General features: G+C 37.6%; 1 protein-coding gene across 1 annotated transcript in view; it reads left to right on the top strand.

Annotated features, from left to right (window-relative positions):
* Window positions 1–465: 465 nt before the first annotated feature.
* The window catches only part of CCDC158 (coiled-coil domain containing 158), an 86200-nt gene continuing 65082 nt past the window's right edge, over window positions 466–21583 (top strand). The window contains exons 1-7 of the mRNA XM_067035854.1: window positions 466–595; window positions 7432–7649; window positions 13089–13198; window positions 13311–13638; window positions 14000–14076; window positions 15518–15628; window positions 16251–16365. Of these exons, the coding sequence (XP_066891955.1) occupies window positions 526–595; window positions 7432–7649; window positions 13089–13198; window positions 13311–13638; window positions 14000–14076; window positions 15518–15628; window positions 16251–16365 (1029 nt within the window). The 5' untranslated portion in view covers window positions 466–525. The remainder of the gene's footprint in view (window positions 596–7431; window positions 7650–13088; window positions 13199–13310; window positions 13639–13999; window positions 14077–15517; window positions 15629–16250; window positions 16366–21583) is intronic.

The following is a 21583-nucleotide window of genomic DNA, read 5'->3' as shown; positions in this document are numbered from 1 at the left end:
CTAAAATTATGAGCACTATTTGATATCAAAGAAGTTTTTACCTTTTATTAATGATTTCTAATTTGCTGATTTGTGATCTTTTTTCCTAATTTGTGGCTTTTTACTGAGGAAATGTCTTCTTCCATTATTTGACAATGTAACGTGATGAGAGAGACTTAAGAAGAGAAAAAACTTCCCCAAATCAGAGTGCTAATAATCATAATAATTAAAGTGTTAGTTTTTTATTTTTAGATTGTCTCTAATAAGCCACTTGGCCATTAAAATCAATAAGTTTTACAATAAGATTCTCTTCACTTATTAATGTTAGATAATAATAAAATATTTCTGTGTAAATATTTTCCTGGTGAAAAATTGCTATTAAATTTCAAATGTGAATATAGTCAGTTCCTCCTCTATGAACTCTTTCCATGTAATACCTTATTAATAAAGATCGAATCCCTGTCTTTTATAGATAAGAACTAAAAGAACTAAATAGGGAAGCATTTATATTTCAAGATCTCTAAGAAGAGGTAGCAGATATTTAATATGGAACAAAAACCTTGTGAATCAAATAATGAGGATCTTTTATCAAGTAGTGGCATTACATCCAATGCAGGTATGTGTTTTTTATAAAACAAAATGGGAAAAAAATTAGAACTAAGCAGTCTTCATAATATTCATTCAAGTTGCTATTTTTTTCAGTATGTTTTGATTTTAACTGTGCAAGGCACAGACCTTGTTCATGAATGTTTACCAGATTATTTATAATTCTGCTTTATGAGGAAGAAATTGTTTAGTCTTTTAAAAATAGCATATCTATTTGTTAGCATGTGTTTACATTATTTTTTGGTTTGAAGATTGTTTTCAAGTTGAAGCACTTATGCACATGCCATGTTTCTCTAAATGCCTTCTCTTCCTCGGTCTGCTCTAAGCCCGAATTCTGCATCATTGTGACTTCCTTTCCCTCACACCCCCCGTCCCCCCCATCCAGTCAAGTACCAAGTCCTTCTTTCTCTATTCTCAGAAATGTGTCTTGAATGCATTTTCCCTCTCCATTCTCATGACTACTGTCCTAGTTCAGGACCCCCTTCAACTCTGATGAAAATTATTTCACAACAGATGGCAGGCAGGAAAACAGAAACAGTTGGAATAAATAGGTGACATTTAATACAAGGAATTGATAACACAGGTGTTGAAAGAGCTGAGAAGGCTCAGAGATGAGCCACTGCAGGAAGCTGCTACCAGCTTTTGAGCTAGAAGGACCCTGAGAATGGGAACTGTCTTAAGGCGTAGGTACAAGCAGGAGCTAGAACCATGGAGACGGCTGCCTGTGGGAGCTGAAGCCACCACTCACTGCCAGAAGCCTGTCTGAGGCAGGAGAGAGAAGTGGTCCCTTAGCTTCTCCCTTCCTCTGGCCTTCTGGTCTTTTGCCAGTACCTCCCACTGTGAACCATCCTGGAAACAAGTTGGGAACGGGGCCTAGGAAAAAAAGTTCTCTACAACACACAGCAGAATAGGGGCAGGACAGAGAATGGATTATCTGGCAGTCAGGCAGGTGACCTGCACAGCCCTAACTGCTTTCCCTGTCATGTCTGTCTCATCTGAAAGAATGAGACAGTTATCAATTCTCAGTTACAGGTGTTGTTTCACTGTTTCTAAGCACAGTGAAGCAGTGCTTAAAAACTTTTATTTTAGGGCTTCCCTGGTGGCGCAGTGGTTGAGAATCCGCCTGCCGATGCAGGAGACACGGGTTCGTGCCCTGGTCCGGGAAGATCCCACATGCCGCGGAGCAACTAAGCCCGTGAGCCATGGCCGCTGGGCCTGTGCGTCCGGAGCCTGTGCTCCGCAACGGGAGAGGCCACAACAGTGAGAGGCCCGCGTACCGCAAAAAAAAAAAAAAAAAAAAAAAAAAAAAACTTTTATTTTAGCACCCTTATTTGGTAAAAGCTTCTGCTCTTTAGGAGGCTCATGCCATTGTCACCTCCATCCTACTATACCCATCAACCCTGCTCACCTCCCCCCACTACACGATATCCCTCATCCTCAGGGACATGGGCACTTAGCTCATGGGCTGTCTCTCCCTCCCCAGGCACATCATCATCCCATAATATCATCGTCCTCATGGATGACCCATCTAAGATCTTAGACTCACAGCTTCTACACCTTTTTAGTTCTAATTGTTTAGACCTATACTCTAGCTACTCACTTCCTATCTTGGATCTTATTGCCAAGAATGGTTGGACTTCTGGAATCCAGCTTGCTATCTTCTAGCACTCTCACTGTCTTATTCCTGCAACACTTATTTTTCTGCCTCATGGAGGTAGTGGTTCTCAACCATGGCTCCATGTCAAAATCACTTTTTGAGACTTTATGGCTTAGAACCACACCTAGAGATGCTAATTCGGGAGATCTGGAATGGGGCATGGGCACCACTGTTTGTTTGTTTTTTTTTTTAAAGCTCTCCTTGTGTTCCTGGTTTACAACAAGGGCTGAGAACAGCTGCTGTACCTTCTGCTATTTTCTCCTAAACTATCAGCCTCTTCCTATCTTCACTTTCTTTATCACTTGCCAATCCTCAACTTCCTCTTTCTCTTATTCTTCTGTGCACTCTTACAGGAAAATCCTAGTCCTTTCAGACTGATGGCCTTTTCCATTTTTGTTCTGGGCTGCCGGAAGAAAACACGCAAATGTGGATTTTCCACCAATTTGCCACTTCAGAGTCATAGTTTGCCATCTCAGCTGGGCCCCTGATGCTGCTGAGGAAACTTTCTCTTAATCTTAGCCAGTTCTGTCTCCAATTTCTCACCATACTTATTTCAAAATTACACCATTCTCAAGCCCCTCGCTCTGCCACCGTCTTTCTCACTCTCAGATAACATCATTTCCTGATCTGCAGAGAAAATGTGCCATTCGGCTGGTATTCTCCTACCCTCTCCTATCCTGCCCCTATGACTCCCTGTTTTTCACAGTCCATGCCTCTTCATAGTTCAGTGGAGGAGGTACCCTCCTAATTTGCTACCCATGCTTTACTCCCCACCCCTGTTCACAGCAGCTCAGCCTCCTCGGAGGTTTGGCTCCAGAATCTCTGCAGAGTCTGGGGACCCACTCACTCGGATATCTTCAGTCCCTCTCTCTCCATTTGCACTTATCCATCAAAGTAAACATGCTAAATCTCTCCAAGGCTAAAACCACTAACAAGGAAATATAACAAACCAAAACAACAACAATGAAAACCTCTCCTCAACCTATGCCTTCCGTGTCTCTTCTTCCTTCATAGCTGTGCCGTCTGAAAAAGTCTGTGTTCACGTGTCCACATCTTCACCATCCATTCGCTCTGTGAACCACTGCCTTAGGACTTCTGAACCTAGTATTCCAATGAAATCACTCTGGCCATAATGACTAGATTTTCTCTTTTTTTTTTTGTTTTTGGTACGTGGGCCTCTCACTGTTGGGGCCTCTCCCGTTGCGAAGCACAGTCTCTGGACACGCAGGCTCAGCGGCCATGGCTCACGGGCCCAGCCGCTCCGCGGCATGTGGGATCTTCCCTGACCGGGGCACGAACCTGCGTCCCCTGCATCGGCAGGTGGACTCTCAACCACTGCGCCACCAGGGAAGCCCCGATTTTCTCTTTTTTTGCCAAATGCAGTGAACTCTCCCCCTGCCCAACATTTTATTTCGAATTTTTTCAAAATGGTCGAAAAATTGAAAAAATAGTACATTGAATACATTAAATACCTTTCAACTGATGCACAAGTTATCAACATTTTATCATATTTGCTTTATCTCTATACCTACAATTTATATTTCGTTTTGCTGAAGTGAAAGGCATCATTATTCATGCCTAAAAACCTGAATGTGCATCTCCTTAGAAAAAGGATGATTTCCTACATTGCCACATCATTGTATCTGAGAAGATTACTGTCGATACAGTTATCATCTAATTTATATTCATATTTAAATTTCCCCATTTGTTCCAAAAAAAGTTTTAGTTAGCATTTTAAAATCTAATCAAAGATCATGCACTATATTTGGTTGTTTGGTCTCTTTATTCTCTTTAAATCTGTAACTATCCTCCCTCGTTTTGTTGTTGTTGTTTCTCATAGCATTTTCCTTACGAGTCCAGACCAGTTGTGTTACAGAATGTTCCACATTCTAGATTTTTCTTATTGTTTCTCATGTTTAAATTCAGATGAAACTCATTTGGCAAGAGTTTTACATAGGTGACAATTTATACTTTTACATCTTACTTTAGGGAACACATAATGCCAGATCCTGCTAATTTAGAGTCATATTTTCTCCTTTGCAATTAATAAGTAACCTGTAGGATGGCGCTTTGAGACCTTGTGAATATCCTAGTACTAAGTAACCTTTCATTCAGTGGTTTTAGCATCAATTGAAGATCCTTGCCTGAATCAATTATTACATTGATGATTTCTAATTTCACCATAGTTATTAGCATACATTTTTTTAGGAAAGAAAAGCTTTTCTTTTATTATTATCACTCTAGATCCATAGGTTGTTTTTTGTTTGTTTGTTTGTTTATTTTATTTTTGGCTGCATTGGGTCTTTGCTGCTGCACATGGGCTTTCTCTAGTTGCGGCGAGCGGGGGCTGCTCTTCGTTGTGGTGTGCAGGCTTCTCATTGCAGTGGCTTCTCTTGTTGTGGAGCAAGGGCTCTAGGCCTGCAGGCTTCAGTAGTTGTGGCATGCGGGCCTCAGTAGTTGTGGCTCGTGGGCTCTAGAGCGCAGGCTCAGTAGTTGTGGTGCACGGGCTGAGTTGCTCTGTGGCATGTGGGATCTTCCTGGACTAGGACTCGAACCCGTGTCCCCTGCATTGGGAGGCGGATTCTTAACCACTGCGCCACCAGGGAAGCCCCATAGGTTGTTTTTAATTCAAAGTGCTATAATGTATTGTTGTCACTGTTGTTTTGATGCTCAGTTGTACCAAATTTGGCCAGCCCCTTTAAACCAATTCTGTGTCTTTTTAAAACATGGCCCACTTCATTACTTTCTGGCACATCAGAATGTTCCAGGCTGTACTTTTCCTGTTCCACCAGACCTGGAATCAGCTATTCACTAAAGAGCCCTGGTTCCTTCTAGTAGGAAATAGTATTCACACACCAAGATCTCATGTGCTTATTGCTACTGAAGTATCACTGTGTCTAGGAGTGTTCAGTGTCTAACGCTTGCAATTAGATTTTTTCCCTTAAGTTCACACTGGTAATTCTCAAATCTAGCACCACAGAGTTCTTCCTCATCTTCCCCTCATTCCATATCTGTATTTCCCTTACAGTGAAAACTCAAGTTTCCAAAAACTTCATTGTGTTTACTCATTTTCTCTCTTACACAGTACACACAAAATTGTTTCAGAATTGTAATGACACCTGTTATATTAACAACTTACCTGCTAAGTTAAGTTCATGTGCAGTCAGGGTACTGTGTTCTAAAGTTATTTGAAAGGAACTATTTTCTCTGTGAGGTTATGTTATCAACTTACTGTACACTTAGGTTTATTTTTTTCTGTTAGTTTTCAATTTTATATTTTGAATATGTGTAACATGTATATGGCTCAAAAGAGAAAACTTTATAAAAAGGTATATTCAGTAGAGTCTTGCTGCCATCCCTACCTTTTCCATTCTATTTCTACCCATCCCTGTACTCCTATAGTTAGCTGTTTTCATGAGATTCTGTCTTATTGTTCCAGTGTTTCTTTTGTGCAAAATTAAGGCAAATGCCACACATACACACATATCCATATATGTACATACATATACACATACACTCTTGTTTCTCCTTTCTTACAAAGAAGAGGGAAATTAACCTCCACCTATTTAAGGGAGGAGTAGCAAAGAATATGTGGACATATTTTAAAACCACTGCAGTTTACCTTCTGGTCACAGATTATTAGATTTCTCTCACATACAAAATATATTCACTTTCCTAAGAAGGCCCCTAATAGTCTGATCACACTACAGCACTCACTGAAAGGCCAGAATATTTTTATCTAAATTAGATTCAAGTGTGGATGAAACTCCTTAATTGTAATCCCTTAAATACAGCTCCTTGAGTAGAGTTCCTCATTATCTGAAGACTTGTGACACCCAACATGCAATGGTAGCCAGGCACAGGGTAACCACTGTCCTCTCCTATTGAGAAAGCAGTAAACAGGAAGCACATGTGTCCATCACAGTTCTGAAATCCAGCTGGGCACAGGTTGACCACTCAGGACTAGCTGATTGATTAAGACCCAGGCCTGGGAATAAGTCTGCATGGTTCCTGGCACCATCCACTGGATTCTTGGATCTGACTCTGAGTTCTCCTCCCTTTTGCATGAAAGGTAGCATGTTTCCAGCTGGGTGGCTTTTTTCAGCCTGCTTATAGAGAAGCCTCTTTCCATCTCATACTGTCTCTGTCCCTCAGTTCAACCCAGTGGTGGTTCTTGAAAATCTTTGTGTGTCTTCTGTGGCTCTTACTGGGTTTTACCTCCTTTGTCTTCCTTTTAAATGTTAATATTTCCACAGAGTGCTCTTCTTGACCCTCTTCTCTTTTCACTCTGTACACTGCCCCTAGATGATCCTGTTGACTCCAAGGATTCATTAGAACTCATATGCTGATTATTACCAGAGGCTTATCTCTAAAGTAAAACACTCTCCCAGACTTCAAGTCCACGTACAGTATTTGCAAATCAGCATCGTTACTTGGATGTTGCTGAAGCCAGAAACTAAAGAGAAATCTTTGATGTCTCCCTCTCTCTCACTTACCACATATATTTCTGAAATTCATGCCCTTGTTTCTATCTCTGCTGTCTCTGCTTTAGGGCAGACCCCTGCCATGTCTTGCCTGAACTGTTGAAAGGCTTCTTCTACTTTGAGTTTCTACCTTCATTTTTATCCCCATCCAATGCATTCTCTACGCTAAAGCCAGAGAGCCTTTTCAGAACACAGGTGTAGTTATATTACCCCTATCTTCAAGTCCTTAAATGATTCCCTAGAGCTTTCACAATGAAATCCAAATTCCTTGGCATGACCACAAGGCCCTTCGTGATTTGTCCTACATTTTCATTCTCATATCTGGCCACTACTTCCTTTCACCCATAGTATGCCATGCTGCTTCAAGACCCCTCGCCAATAATGATGGTGTTCCCACTTCCTGGAATGCTCTTCCTCTTCTCCTGTCTTCCAGACTAGTTACTTCTTACTCATAGATGCTCCAAGACTAATTCAGCTCAAGTATCACTTGATCACTGTCAAGTAAAACTGCCCCCTCCTCCCTAACGGGCTCCTCCTTTTTACCTTGTGCTCTTCTCTCTCACAGAGACTCTCACTTTTCTGTTTTCCCCATGAGACCTTGAGCTCCTTCAGGTTCAATAAGGGAATCTACCTGGGATACTGTTTGCCACAAAATTATTTTTTTATTAACTTAATTAATTTGTTAATTAATTATTTAATATTTAGGTTCTACAGGTTCATTTTTTATGTCATCTATTCGTGGAACAATAATTGAAAACACATCTTCAACTGGGACTTTGACACAGATCCCTTTTTTCCCTAAATATGAAGTGGAACTTGATTCTCACAGAAAAGTCATTCCTTACCCTGGAAAGGAACACATTGAACGTGTTTTGGAAGAATATTCACATCAAGTCAGAGATTTGCAGAGAAGACTAAATGAAGTGAGTTACATTCTTTTCCTCCAGTATCTGATACCATTTTTGGGGAGACAGTGAGGCACAGAGCTTTGGAATAGAACCCAAACTTTCTGGAAGAAAAACTTAATAATGGATTCATGGGACTTCCCTGCTGGTGCAGTGGTTAAGAATTCACCCCCCAATGTAGGGGACATGGGTTTGATCCCTGGTCAGGGAACTAGATCCCCAATGCATATCACAACTAAGAGTTTGCATGCCACAGCTAAGGAGCTCACTGGCCGCAACTAAGACCCAGCACAAAATAACCAAAAATAAATAAATAAAATTTTTAAAAATAATAATAATGGATTCATTGGTTAAACTTGTTAATTTGGCCTATGCCTTCTATTTCACTATTAAAAATTGGACTGATGAAAAGTCTACATACCCATTTGTCTTTTGTTAATAATAAGTCATAATGCCTTGTTTTAATAGTGTAATTTTTTTCCAGTTTTATTGAGCTATAATCAACCTACAGCACTGCATAAGTTTAAGGTGTACAACTTAATGAATTGACTTATATATATCATGAAATGATGACCACAATAAATTTACTTAACATTTATCATCTCATATAGATTAAAAAAAGAAAAAGAAAAAAAATTTTTTCCTAGTCATAAGAACTCTTAGGATTACTCTCTTAACAACTTTCATATATACCATACAACAAGTGTTAATTATAGTCATCATGTTGTACATTACATCCCCAGTACTTATGTTGTACCTTTTGATCACCTTCATCCAATTCCCCCTCTCCCTACATCCCCATTTGGTAACCACAAATCTGATCTCTTTCTGTGTAAGTTTTTTTTGTTTTTTGTTTTTTAGATTGCACATGTAAGTGAGATCATATGATACTTGTGTTTCTCTGTCTGACTTATTTCACTTAGCATAATGCCCTCAGTGTCCATCCATGTTGTCATAAATGGCAGGATTTCCTCCTTTTTGTGGCTGAATAATATTCCATTGTGTGTGTGTGTGTGTATATATACACACACATACATACATACCTCAACTTCTTTATCCTTTCATCAATCAGTAGACACTTAGGTTGTTTCCATGTCTTGGCTATTATAAAGCATGCTGCTATGAACATGGGGGTGCAGGTATCGCTTCAACATAGTGTTTTCATTACCTTTGGATATATTCCCAGAAATGGAATTGCTGGATCACATGTTAGTTCTCTTTTTGACTTTTTGAGGATCCTTCATACTGTTTTCCATAGTGGCTGCACCAGTTTTTTATAATCCCATCAGTAGTACACAAAGGTTCCCTTCTCTCCACATTCTCGCCAGCATTTGTTATCTCTTGCCTTTTTGATGTTAGCCATTCTAACAGGTGTGAGGTGATATCTCATTGTGGTTTTGACTTGCATTTTCCTAGTGATTAGTGATATTGAGCATCTTTTCACGTACCTGTTGGTCATTCGTATATCTTCTTTGGAAAAATGTCTATTCGGGTCCTTTGCCCATTTTTAATTGGATTATTTGGATTTTTGCTATTGCGTTGTATGAGTTCTTTATATATTTTGGATGTTAACCCCTTATCAGATATAGGATGTGCAAATACCATTTTTTCCCAATCCATAGGTTGTTTCATTTTGTTAATTGTTTCTTTTGCTGTGCTCTTGGTGTAATCTTGGTGAAACTTGAATAACTCAAAATGTTATAATTAATGACATTCATCTATAATTATAATTAGTAATTGGTTCAGGCCTGCTGTCCTGCTTTCATGACACCTGGTTTTTCTTTACAGAGCAGTTGGTAGGGGGTCGGTTTTTAGATGTATGTGTATACATGATAGCTAAGTAGTGTATAGAAGTTATTCGATAAAAATTTCAAGTGGACCTTGTGTAGAATCAAGCTGGCTTTAGTCAGCTTTACAGCTGCATGTTGGATCCTAATAGTCTATAGCCTAGAGGTCAAACTTATACAAAGGACTTTGTGATCTAATTTTTTCCCTGTACATTTTAGCCTCTTCTGCTCCCTGTTCCCTATATGTACCCTACATTCTAGCAATATCGCTCTTCCCTGGATGTGCCATTCTATTCTAGACCTTCATGCCTTTGCCCAAGTCATTTCCTCTTCTCTGCCTGTCTACCTGTTAAATTCTTATTATCCATCAAGACTCAGCTCCATCATTTCCTTCTCTGAAGCCTCTCCTCTAGACACAAGTAGGTGTGTTCTCCTCTGTACACTTGTTGCTCTTCATACACACGTCTATTGTAGTATTTAGTACAATTGTAGTATTGTAGTATTTAGTATTTAGTTTTATTATATTCATTAACAGATTGTTCTACTTCATCAGAATGTGTGAGCACTTAAAAAAACTGCAGATTTATTAAGTGCTGACAATGAGATACCATGGTATTATGTAGAGGGGATGCAAAGATGAATAAGATAGGACTCATAAGGCGTTCATAGTCTTGAAGGGGGCCTGGCATATAAACAAATAATGACAATACTTTATGATAAGTGCACTAAAGAGACGGATTGATGATAGATAGATAGATAGATAGATAGATAGATAGATAGATAGATGAAGCACAGAGGTACCAATGAGGAAAAGAAGCAATGTCAGTTAATTTTCCAAGTCTGTCCTCTGGCGGAGTATGTGACACTTGACTGGCTCCCAATAAATTACTTAAATCAGTAAATAAATAACAGGGCTATATGGGTACTTATAATATTTATCACAGACCTCCTGTGTAACAAATATTATGCTAGGTGCTGGATATATAAAAATGGAAAAGATGTGGTCCTTTTTATGTACACATTTACAGTCTTATAAGTGAGATATTTAAAATAGAAAATTATAGTAACAGGACATGTATGTTACAGTAGGGGTAAGCAGTGATGCTAAATCTAATCAATGCTTTACATTCCTTATCTTACTTGACTTTTCAACATTTGACACACATGACAATTCTCTTCCTCTTGAAGTGCTCGTTTCTCTTAGGGCTCATGGAAACACACTCTCCTGATTTTCCTCCAGCTCATTCTTTTTCAGTTTCTTATTCCAGCAAAACCCTCCATAGACAGTAATAGTGATTCCCATAGCTTCTGTTGCCATTTATATGTAAGTGAATGTTCAGTTTACATTTCTGGTCAGACCTCTTAACTGGTCTCCACACCAGTTAGTGTACCTGTGTTCCTACTGGACATTTCTACTTGAAATGTTTCTCAGCCTCCATAAACTCAACATTTCCAACTGCATACCTGATCTTTCCCCCAAACCTTTCTTCTAGCTATATGTGGTGCCACATTTACATAGTTGCACAGGGCAAAAACCTGATTCATTCTTGATACCTCTTCATTTTCCCTGATATCCACTTTACTACCAAGTCCATCCAGTGTACCACATATATATTTCTCAAATATGGAAATGTTTTCATTTCCACTGTTACCATACAAAGTTCAGACTACTCTAGCCATTCACCTGGACTATTTGAAAAGAAGGTAAAGGGTCTTACCTTATATTGACTGTATAAACATTGTCAACTGCAGAATTAGGTAGTAACCTATTATATTTCCTTTCTTGTGTCATTTTTGTTTTTCCTGTGGTTCCTAATTGCCTTGCTTTTTCCTTATACTGTTGATATTTACCTTTATCATATCCTCATTAAAAAAATATTATATAGGTTTTCTATCAAACCTCCTTTAACCCAGGACCCTTTAGGAGTTCTTCTGTCTAGTCTTGATGAGTTTCTTCTTAAGTCTGCTGTATAGATATTTTCTTGGGATTCCTATCACTGCTTTCCTGGTTGGATTCATGATTTCCAGGATTCACTGTTTTCTCTTTTCCTCTTTCTTGATTTATTTCTTCATTTAGTCAAAACACATTTTTAGAAACTTTTAAGAAGTATATGGGACATACATTATATGAATTTTTTCATTCTGATAATGACTTAATCTGGATAAAGTTGAAAGTTATTTTCTCTCAATCCTTTGAAAATATTGTGTGCCCTTGCACAGACTGAGAAGATGTCTATCTGATTCTTGTTCCTTTGTAGGTGATATGTTTTTACTTAATTGGGGTTCATCTTTGGAAACTTTAGGGTCTTTATCTCTGAAATTCCACTATGATATTCTTAGATGTGGATTTTTGTTTTTTCCTTTTCCCTGTGCTAGTACCAAAAGGGACTCAGTGGACCCTTTTGGCCTGCAGATTTGTGCCCTTCAGCTTTGAGGAATTCAGGTTTTTTGGGGTTCTTTATTCTTTGATAGATTTTTTCTGTTTTCTCAATTCTCTCTTTCTGAAGCTCCTGTTAGTCAGATATTATCTCCTAGGTTGAACCTCTAAATCTCTTACCTTTTCTTTCAAAATTTTTGTCTACTTTTTCACTTTTGGGGTGCATTTCTTGACTTCCAACATTTCTATTACAACTTTTTAGTTTGCAACCATATTTTTAATTTCCAAGAACTCTCTCTTCTCCTCTGATCACTTCTCTGACACAGTGTCCTGTTCTTACTTTACAGCAAAAATGTCTCTCAAATTTCTCTGCAATACAAGTTTTTGGAAGTGTTCTTCCACTGTTGCATTATCTCATTTTGTTTCTTTGGATCTTTTTTCCTGAGTATTTGCTCATTTGTTTAATCTTGATCTCTTTTTTATTTTGTAATCTTCCTTCAAGTGTTCAGTGGTTTTTGGCTTTTTGTTCATACTCAGGAATGAACAGTAAGGCTTCCCTGGTGGCGCAGTGGTTGAGAGTCCACCTGCTGATGCAGGGGACATGGGTTCGTGCCCCGGTCCGGGAAGATCCCACATGCTGCGGAGTGGCTAGGCCCGTGAGCCATGGCCGCTGAGCCTGCGCATCCGGAGCCTGTGCTCTGCAACGGGAGAGGCCACAAGAGTGAGAGGCCCACGTACGGGGGTGGGGGGCGGGGGGGAAAAGAATGAATAGTAAAAAAACTGAGGTCAGAACTTGATGGCTTTACTTTGAGATAACTGGTGGGGCACCAACCATTGTGCTGGGAGATCTCTCAGTGCCTGATTTTGAGATCTTTGTGAATCTCTTTGTAGTAGAACACCTTGATTTTTGAATGGTAGTTGTCTGCTGCCAAGTTTTTTAAGTCAGTTGGAGGTAGGGGATGACTTTTCTGTATATACAATTTCCACCAATTCTCATGTCCTCAGGAATAGAGTTTATTCCTATCTCTATCTTGACGGAGTCAGATTTGTTCTAGGAACGGTATTTTGGTTGTAAAGTGAATGGATTGAAAGGGGGCAAGGTTGAGACAGTGAGACTAAGGTATTCAAAAAACCTAGGTGAGAAATGATTAATTAGGCTCCGAACAATGGTGAAGGGGGAAGGAAGTACACATAAAAATAAATCATTGATATATAGATTTTTGGAAATTATTAGTTATAAGGAAATATGTTCCTCTAATGAAAACTAATTTGCAGGACTTTTTTTTTTTTCAGAGCAATGAATTGCATGATAAACAAAAATTTTACTTAAGACAGTCAGTCATTGATTTGCAAACAAAACTTCAAGAGATGCAGATGGAGAGAGATGCCATGGCTGACATCAGGTTGGGATTCGTTACCTGAAATTATCTTAAAGTTTTACTCTTTGTAGTGTAAAATCACTTGTTGAATCTGAGTTTTATCAGTATTATTTCTTCTCTTTCATTTGTTTCATAGACGAAGAGAAAGTCAGTCCCAGGAGGATTTAAGAAATCAGCTTCAAAATACCGTTCATGAACTTGAAGCTGCCAGATGCCTTAAGGACGATATGTTGAAAGATAGCAACACACAGATAGAGCAGCTAAGAAAGATGATGCTTAGTCATGAGGAAGTGCTTCAAGAAATTCGATCAGTCCTAGTTGACTTTGAAGAAGCCTCAGGCAAGAAAATATATGAACATGACAGCATGTCTACCATCCACTTCCACAACATGGGCTCAGCTATTCGTAAAATCCTAAGAGAATTAGACACAGAGATTTCTTATCTTAAAGGGAGGATATTTCCAGTAAGTGGTGAGAACACTACATCCATTTTATATTAAAATTCATTAAGACAATAGTATTAGGCATATAATTTTGAAAACTCTTCAAAGTAAGCCAAGTTCTCATTTTTGTTCTCTAAAATAGCAGAAGTTACTTCCACAATGATCTTTGTTAATAATGAGAACTAACTCGACTTATCTGTATAGTTACATGAGAGTATAGCCAATGTAAAAGATCTAATAAAATAACAGCAATAGAATGTATCTGATTTTAGCATTGCTTCTATTTGCATCTTTCTAAGGCATTCCTTTGTTGGAAAATCTCTAAATTTTCCAAGCTTTAGATTTACCAGTTCCTAAATCAGTATCTCTTTTTTATAACCAGGTAGAGGATCAGCTTGAAACACTGAAATCTGAATCACAGAACAAAATAGAACTACTACTTCAACAACATCAAAATAGGTAGGTGTCTGAGGTATAGAACAGGAGTCCCCAACCCCTGGGCCACGGACTGGTAGCGGTCTGTGGCCTGTTAGTACTGGGCTGCACAGCAGGAGGTGAGTGGTGGTGAGCAAGTGAAGCTTCATTTGTATTTACAGCCGCTCCCCGTGGCTCGCATTACTGCCTGAGCCCCGCCTCCTGTCAGATCTGCAGTGGCATTAGATTCTCATAGGAGTGCAAACCCTACTGTGAACTAAGCATGTGAGAAATCTGGGTTGCACACTCCTTGTGAGAATCTAATGCCTGATGATCGAGGTGGAGCCGAGGTGGTGATACTGGTGCTGGGGAGCGGCTGCAAATACAGATTATCATTAGCAGAGAGGTTTGACTGCACAGGGACCATAATAAATCAATTGGAAAACAAGCTCAGGGATCCCACTGATTCTGCATTATGGTGAGTTGTATAATTATTTCATTATATATTACAATGTAGCAATAATAGAAATAAAGTGCATAATAAATGTAATGCACTTGAAACATCCCCAAACCATTCCTCCCCCACAACCCCAGTCCATGGAAAAATTATCTTCCATGAAACCAGTCCCTGGTGCCAAAAAGGTTGGGGAACACTGGTATAGAAGATCGTAGTGAAACTATACCACAAGTCTACAATCTCTCATCAGTAATTCCAAAATGTGTAAAGCTCTAAAGCACAGAAGCTTTTTTTCATAGATTTGTGGCAAACTCATGTTAAAGAAAAAATTATTCTGACACATGTTTAAAAAGTAGGGAAGACTTTATTCAAGACTATTGCAACAGGAGTTTGCATTAGAGAATGATGAGGCTCAACTCTCAATACAACAAGGGCAAATGGGGATTCATAGCCAAGAAGCAGGGTGAGGGGTTCAGTGGATAGAAAATTACTAGGAGGAGGCATCGAGGCGAGAGACTTCTTACTAAACTGATTTAGCGAGATTCATACTAAGCCTAGGCTTCTTACTAAGTGGGGTGGAGGCGCAGACTGCCCAGAGGAGTCTGACTAAAGTCAAGGTTAGAGTCTTCGTCACTCCTTTGTTGGGAAAACCTGAGCTAATGTAAAGCTTTTTATAGTCTTTATGAGTTACTGTGAATATTTAAAAACCTACTGTTGTGTTAGTAATGTCTGGCTTCTAGGACACTTCCCTAGATCTCTCTGGGGGTGTCACATGATATTTAGTACTGTTATATATTACCATTGTAAAATGTAAAAAATATATTCTGAATCCTAAAACCTAACTGCCCCCAAAGGACTTGGATAAAGGATTCTGGATCTAATTTATATACTTGTTATAAAAAGAATAGCATATTCAAAGCTAAAACAAAATACTAAATTTGAGAGTGTTGAAAATCATTAATTTTTAGAATAATTCATTGTCAGGCAAAATCTGTATCAAATAACAATGTGGTGACATTCTTTTTATAGGATCGAGCAGTTAATAAGTGAACATGAAATTGAAATAGCAGGACTTACTGAGAAAGCTAGCAGTGCTCGGAGCCAAGCCAATAGTATCCAAAGTCAACTGGAAATCATTCAGTATGTGTGTCCTGGTGGTTTGAAATTGATAGTCACTTATCTTCATTTTATTTTTATTAATTCTTTGATCTAAGATCTTTTAAAAAATTGCTTAATAATTGATTCTACAGGAAAGTAAAACTTTTCTAACATTCAAAGAAACAGAAAAGATTATTTAACATGTAGATAATACTTTATAACCATATCAGAAGTATTATGGCAAGTATTTGGGCCTCTTGGGACTGGATGTTTTAGATGTTGTCTACATTTCAACTGATAGGATAAAACAAACACACTATATATATGTGTGTGTATGTATAAATATACATAAATTTTATATATATACATATAAATAATTTTATAATTTGAGCTCCTGTGTTGATTTATATGGACATTTTCAGTCATACACAAAGGTATAGAGAAAACTGTATAATGAACTCCTATGTATACATCACCTACCTTTAACAGTTAACATTTTTTAACTTAATCTTTTAATAAGCAGTTTTGGAAACTAAAAGACTATTGGCCTAATAAGGCCATATTAAATAATTAGTGGAAGTATCTAAAAGCTAGAGAACCCTTAGGTATCACACTTATTCTTAGTCTGCTATTTGCTGTTATTCCCCCTTTAAACCCTTTTTAGAGAACAAGCAAGAAACCAAAATTCAATGTATATGCGTCAACTCAGTGACCTGGAATCGACTGTTTCTCAGCTACGTTCTGAATTAAGGGAAGCCAAAAGGATGTATGAAGACAAGGTGAGTTTAGATTTTGCTGCTCTGCTTCCAGCGACTATTATACACAGAATCAATTATATAGTTTTTAATGGTTTATTTGAAAATGAGGAATCAAAGCAATCATTTAAAATTAAAAGCAGTTTATAAGGTGGGTGCTAAATAGCTACATGTTAAATTACTATAAAAAACAGTTTTTAAGTTGTTTGCTCAAATTAATTCATTCTTAGAAAAGTTTTTTGCATCCTTCAAGTAAGTTTCTAAAAAGTGAATAATAAGGCCATTTTAATTACTTTTACAAGGCTTAGCTTTAGCAGGTACTTTGGTACCAGCTGGTCTCCCCGATCATTGAACGTTTTGGGGCCTAACCTCCTCTCTAACTTCAACTCCTCCTTATTAATCTGTGTGCGGCTAGCAAACTGAGTTCACTTCAAGATTAGGCCGAATAAAAAATAATTAGGAAGCTAAATCTTCGTTTCTCATCACACAGTTCCTATTAAAACTAGATATTAATATTTACTACAATATTCTGTTCTCTCACTGTCTATAGCTAAAGGCAAGCTATTGGTTATCATTACCAGACATTTTTCTGGAGCTTAGGTTTTTGTTAATTTGAAGGACACAAAATAGTGTCCTGTTTTGTGAATGCCACCTTTCATCTCCAACATGTCCTAGTCTGGAAGATAAATTCTACGTATAATCATCCTACCTATAAGAGAACCTACAGTTCTAACCACTTGTAGCTAATTTCCTACTCCTTAGTTGATTGGGAAGAAATAGAGTATAAGGAAGCTGCCAGATTTTCTTTATAAAATAATCCAGTTCTACAGGGTAACAGTACAAGAAAAAAGCTCCTTATGGGAAGAAGCAATTGAATATTGCAGCACTAACTCTTCCAGATATATTCCTGCCTTTGAGCAACCCCTCCTGTAATTACCACTGTCACCCATTTGCTGGCCACAGGAGGGGGCTGTTTCTCCTCGGTTCTCTAGCTCTAGACCTCAACTTTAATTCGTTGTGGCACAGCTGAAAGAAGAATGGAAAATTTAGACATGAATTTACTATAAAAGTCTAAACAATAAAGAGTAACATGAAACTATATAATCTCAGTATGAGATTTGGATCCTCTACAGGGACTTTCAAACATTTTTGATCACTACCCATAGCAAGAAATGTAGTTTACCATATAATCTAGTACACACATACAACTGAAGCACACTTCACAAAACAATACTAACCTCTATTACAAGACGCTGGCTCTTTTCTGTTTTCTTCAGATACTGATTTGATGCTCACTAAGTTGACTTCATGTTTCACTGCTGGGTTGCAGTGTGAATAACACCGCTCTCCAAGACCTCTTCCTTAGCTCTTGGTCTAGATTATTGTATCAAGGTCATTTCAACAACTGCCACCTGGAAGCAGCCTTGAGGAACCTTAGACTTCTTAAAGGCTAAACCCAAGAAACAAAAGCCCAGAGAGAAATATTTGTTCTTTACTGCTTCTCTGAAGCCTGCTTTTTGTGTTCTAGTTTCTTTTCTCAGGGTGAACTTTTCCCCTGAAGATTGATAGCAGGAATATCGATCGAACCCATTCTGGGCAGATCAAGCCTACACAAAAGGCCTTGATCTCACCCTATAGGATGGTAATGATTTCAATACAGCGTGGGGTAGAAAGATGCTTTACTTTACTACTCAGGTTGGGTGGAGGTAGGCACCTTGGCCGAGCTGAGCACTGACAATCCAACAGTGAGAAAGGAAATAGGAGAGCTGCTGTATTATAGTACAGTACAATGACTGATATTCATCATACTCAAACCATTTTGAAAAGACTATTCATTGTTTATTGACAAATTAAACCCTTTGAAAAGCCATGAAGTACTAAATAAAACTCAACTCACCTGTTTGTCTTACATAATTTGAAATTGATATAGCTTTCCATTTGTAATGTTGCTTGGAAAACTTACCCCTTCATAAGCTATCACCCATTGCTAATCTGCATATGGTCTGATATATAGCATCATGCTGATCAACTCTAAATTGGGGCATGGTAGGAAATTTTAACAAATACTGACATCTAAACAATACAAAGAGAGTTTTTGTTTTTATAAATGTCTATCTCTTTAGCATTCCAGAAGCATAAGCATCCAGATGAATGACTGCAAACCTTTTATATGAGTGTTTTGAGGTCATATAGATACAAACATAATACTAAAATCATTGTCTTTGCTCTAATGTAAACAATGGATCACCAAAAATTTCAACAGTCTTAAACAGTCAACATTATTGGAAATAAGAGGGGCATATTAGTTTAATTAATTTTAATCCAGATCGTTGAGACTTATAATAAAGCATATTGAACCTAATTGAGTTGGCACCTAGTTGATGGTTAACAAGGATCTCTTAACAGTAACTCCCTTTAGTGAAGGAACACTGAGAGATGATTACCCTGCCATGTAAATATAGATTTGAATATACTCCGACCTGAAAGGCATTAATAATACATGGCGTAACTGAGCAAAGAAGATCAAGCAAGTTAACAAAAGTATTTCATTTTGGGTTCATGAGAAATTCTATTGTTATGAAATGTTTTTGTGGTAATTAATCGAATATAGAATTTTTAAAGACAGATTCTTTTGTTAATTTCTTTTATTTTTCATGTACCTTGACTTTACATTGCTAAAGCCTATTAAAACTTTCAAATATATTTTATTTTCCATTGCTTCAGTGCACATTTTAGTATATACTGTCCAAATAACAATAAGGAAAAAATACTTAAAAGCTATGATTAAAAGTGAGATTTGTGAGAAAAGAGACTTATAAGGGTATGTTGATATTATACAGCAACATATTTTATGAGAGGCGGGCAGTGTTAGAATTTTCTCCTGAGGTCAGATTCCTTCAGAAAAAAAGTATTTACTATTTTAAAAAACTGATGACATGACAGGTCTGAACAAAACTTTCCCAACTAAAATGCATAAGTTTAGAGAAAACTTGTTTAGGAGGGCAATGTTTCTCTTCAGATCATATTGATGAAAATAATGTTTCAAAGAAGATTTTAGACATAGCTTTCAGAGATACAACAGTGTTTTACTGTAATGTTTTTTCTATTCTTCTCTTTCCATTTTAGGAGAACCTCCAGAATTCCCCTTTACGAATTTGGACCAGTAGAAGCTGTCACTATTGGCTCTGTAGATTTGGCTTTACTCTTAACTTTCGCTTTTTGACAACAAAAATATCTCATGATCTTGATTCTAAGTTTATTTTTCCTACTTTGAAAGCATTTGGGGCTGAATTTCATACTCAAAAAGTGAAGATTTAGTAGCACTGGCTGGAGCTATATACTGTGCGGGAAGATTCTGTGCAAACCTCTTTGCATAGTTCTGCCAATGCACCTCCATGCTCACCTGCAGCACCCCTTATTACCCCATAACTGTGTCTTTTTGAGCACAGAAAACAAAAGATACAATTTGGCATGATTGGTGATACCTAAAATCTCTGTAAGATTAGAATGAGATCCCAGTACCTATTTGTCCAGTGATCCAAAACAAAAAGTAGATTCATAGATGGTGAAAGGGAAAACCAGTGCTGCTATTTAAAAAGAAAAAGAAGAAACCTTTACTATATCTCAGATGTCAGTTTTTATTCTGGACATTTTAAAAGGCTTTTCTTTATAGTGTTTTTAACAGCTGTTTTTATCAGCTCAGCTGCTACTTCAATGGTTTTCCCTTTCACTCTCCATTTATCTTTTTGAATGATTAATTAATATAAATATTTTTACTCTAAAAAGTGAAAGGTAAAAGCAGAGCTATAGCAGTTGAGTCAGTACTGACAACTACAAAACAAATGTTCCTGCAGGGGTCTGGAGGAACTTCTGATACTTAGAAAGTTATGAGTTGACTCTTTTTCTTTTTTCTTTTCTTTTGAAAATTTTGGTCTCATAGATTTTAACATCAAATGGTTACCCAGGATTTCTTAAAAAGATAAAATAGGGCTTCCCTGGTGGCGCAGTGGTTGAGAGTCCACCTGCCGGTGCAGGGGACACGGGTTCGTGCCCCGGTCCGGGAGGATCCCAAGTGCCGCTGAGCGGCTGGCCCGTGAGCCATGGCCGCTGAGTCTGCGCGTCCGGAGCCTGTGCTCCGCAATGGGAGAGGCCACAACAGTGAGAGGCCCGCAAAAAAAAAAAAAAAAAAAAGATAAAATAGCAAGTCTTAATTGAAGCTTTTAAACCACATATAAAAATACTTTGCTCAAAGACAGAAACGGTTTTACACCAGACTAGGAGTAGAAGATGTTCGTTTTAGTCATATGAGTAACTTTTCAAGTTGAAAGTGTAAATTTATAGCTCAAAATATGGTTCCTTTGACCATATTTTGTTTCCAAAGACAGGTGGAAAAGATAGAATTTCAGCTTCATTAATACTGTTCTTCTTGTGTTAAAAAGTATTAGTAGCAGAATTAAAAGGAATTTAAAAGATCATCTAGAATACTCTTTTCAAATTATTGGTGAAAAATGTATAATTTAGACTCAAATTATAGACTCAGAGAGCTTATGTGACAGAAGCTGGTTCAGAACCCAAGGTGTTTGACTCTAAGTAAGATCACATTTCCTGTCCGATCACATTTGTCTACCCAAAGTGAAAGTTTATGGGTTTTTTTTCCTAACTATTCCTACTGTACTAAGTGTGCTGAGTTAGTCTTTCCCAATAATAAAAGAGCTGAAGAGGTTGTATCAACTGATATTATTCATTCATTTATCTTAGGAAGCTACTTGTGCCACAGAGGGTGAATTGTTGTAGGGCTTTTTTCTGTATATGCCCTCAAAGGAGCACAAGAGTGAAAATACTTCTTTATAGGATTATTAGAATCTATGAGCACATTTCAGTCGGTCACCTAATGTTTTATTTTATCTAATTCCTGTGAAATACTTTTTTATATATAACATACAGTCAACTACAGAGTCAGTTTTAAAATATATCCAATGTATATATTAAAATTTATATTACAGTCCCTGTTGGCTATAATACTACTCTGTTGGTAAATTTGAAACTGTTTGATAGTCCTGTGTTAGTATTTTCTTAAGTCATGTATGTATGTATGTAGATAAAGATATATATATATATATACACACACACAACTTCTAAGTATTCATGCTTACCGTTTATCAAAGAGATAGTTGCATATATGTGTTTATATATAATGTGCTTAATAAGTGTGTGCTGAATTAATAAATGAAGATCTTAAATG

This window comes from Kogia breviceps, chromosome 6 (genome assembly GCF_026419965.1).
Source record: "Kogia breviceps isolate mKogBre1 chromosome 6, mKogBre1 haplotype 1, whole genome shotgun sequence".
Lineage (NCBI taxonomy): Eukaryota > Metazoa > Chordata > Mammalia > Artiodactyla > Physeteridae > Kogia > Kogia breviceps.
Note: the sequence above shows the minus strand (reverse complement) of the source record. Positions and strands in the feature narration are given on the sequence as shown.